The following is a 2,368-nucleotide window of genomic DNA, read 5'->3' on the forward strand; positions in this document are numbered from 1 at the left end:
CACACACACCACCTACCCTCACACACCACACAACCGCTCACACACACACACCACCTACCCTCACACACACCACACAACCACTCACACACACACACCACCTACCCTCACACACCACACAACCGCTCACACACACACACCACCTACCCTCACACACACCACACAACCACTCACACACAGACACACCACCTACCCTCACACCACACAACTGCTCACACACACACACCACCTACCCTCACACACACCACACAACCACTCACACACACACACACCACCTACCCTCACACCACACAACCGCTCACACACACACACCACCTACCCTCACACACACCACACAACCACTCACACAGACTCATGTATGCATCACCCCCCACACCACACAACTGCTCACATACACCTGTGCACACCAATTCTCCCCACACTGTACAATTGCTAACACATACCAATGTACCCACATATCCACACATACCCACCACAAGCTACTCACACACCCACGCACTCACCAATCCCCCACCACACAATCTCTCACATACACCCATGTACACACCGATCCCCACCACACAGTCACTCACATACCCATTCACACACCAACCCCTCACACTCACCCACCACACGACTGCTCATACACACCTATGCACACACCTGTCCACACACACATGCAGTCCCGCCACATGAGGCCCTCGAAAGGCCGCAGAGGTGACAACTGAAGTGACACTGCAGAATCGCAGTGACTCAGGGCCTCACTAACCCAATTCTTTACTAAACAGACTTGCGTTGCTGTGAGGTGCCATGGAGTCGATTCTGACTCATAGCAGCCCTACAGGACAGAGTACAACTCCCCCATAGGATTTCCAAGGCTGTCATCTTTACGGGAGCAGACCACCAGATCTTTCTCCCTTGGAGCCACTGGTGGGTTCAAACAGCTGACCTTCTGGTTAGCAGCTGAGCGCTTAGCCACTGCGCCACCAGGGCTCCTAAGTAGCCTTTACAACAACGCTCTGCCCTTGGAGGAGACAGAAGCAGATCCCACGGAAACAAGTTCATACTCAGAATTTAGGCAAAATGGTGGCCTCTAGCAGATCTCTTCAGGTCCCTTTACACTTGCCCCAAACGTCCTGCAGTGGGCGCCAGGTTGGCCTCAGCTCAGAAGGATCCCGGGCCTACGAGAGGACTCTACTGACCGATGGTTCTACTCGGAACACTGGGGGTGGCCAGTGGAAAGCCCAGCAGTGTGAGTGCCATCCCGTCCACCTTCCTGTTACCCGAGGCTCCACTATACCCTTTTATTGTTAAAACGTCTTCTAAAAACAGCCTAAGGTCTACTTCTGGAAGAAAAACCTAAATTATGAAACAGACCGATCGCTAACTTTCATCCTAAAGCTGCATACACGTGACCCTTGTGAAGCCCTCATTGCCCAGGGACGGAGAGAACAGGCACTTACCCCCTCGGACTTCTTGTCAGGGAACACGCACGTGGACCCACCGGCCGTGAAGTTACAGTAGACTTTGAAGGAGTCCCTGGAGCATCCTTGGTTGGGATCCACCCAGTATTCACCTGATGGAGGGACGAGGGAGGCAGGAGGCTCGTGACAGCTGGTCCCGGGACGAATCCACACGCACTGGTGCATGTCAGCCCAGCAGTCAGGACACAGGTCCGAGACCATAGAGCCACCACCACGGCCTCTCTAGGGCTCATCGACTGCATTTTGCTTTCCCTGCTGGGCCCACAGAGTCGTGAACAGACTCATTCCCCGAGAACAGCTGGGGCGGGAAGCATACTGACACGTGTTGTGGTGAGCAGGGCTGGCGGGGCACTGCTCACTTGATGGCTGGACAGAAGTGCCGAGAATGATCCGGAGTGAACTCTGAAAATCCGCGCCCCCGGGAACAGTCTACTGCAACTACAGATACCCCTCACATCTCGCAGGAGAATTAAGAAACTTCCCAGAGGGGAGACGTGAAACAAATACAATTTTATTTTTCAATAGGTAAGCAGTCTTGATTTAAAGATGCTAAGAAGGAGGCTGAATCACATTCTGTGCTACCCGACTTTGTTTTCTCAAGCACCGCGTCTAACACTGTGATCCTGGCCCTGATCCTGGTCTGGATTCTAACAGTGATACTAACTGGTTGTTGTTGTTATTGCCAGTTGTTGTCAACTCAATTCCGACTCATGGGCAGAAGAGAACTGAGTTTCAAGGCCTGTGATCTTTTGCAAGCAGGACTGTCTTCCAAGGCACCTCTGGCTGGATTCAGACGGCCAATGTTTTGGCTAGTAGGCGAGCACTTGACCATTTGTGCCACTGGGGACTCCCAGTGACACTGATAGTGATACTGACAGTGACAGGGATACTGACAGTGACAGGGATAC

The 2,368-nt window shown here is 52.8% G+C and overlaps 1 protein-coding gene across 1 annotated transcript in view; it reads right to left on the bottom strand.

Annotated features, from left to right (window-relative positions):
- COL5A1 (collagen type V alpha 1 chain) overlaps positions 1 to 2,368 on the bottom strand; it is a 149,024-nt gene that overhangs the window by 13,772 nt on the left and 132,884 nt on the right. Inside the window, exon 64 of the mRNA XM_023742655.1 lies at positions 1,440 to 1,552. Within this exon, the coding sequence (XP_023598423.1) occupies positions 1,440 to 1,552 (113 nt within the window). The remainder of the gene's footprint in view (positions 1 to 1,439; positions 1,553 to 2,368) is intronic.

This window comes from Trichechus manatus, unplaced genomic scaffold (assembly GCF_000243295.1).
Source record: "Trichechus manatus latirostris isolate Lorelei unplaced genomic scaffold, TriManLat1.0 scaffold00214, whole genome shotgun sequence".
In the NCBI taxonomy this organism is placed as follows: domain Eukaryota; kingdom Metazoa; phylum Chordata; class Mammalia; order Sirenia; family Trichechidae; genus Trichechus; species Trichechus manatus.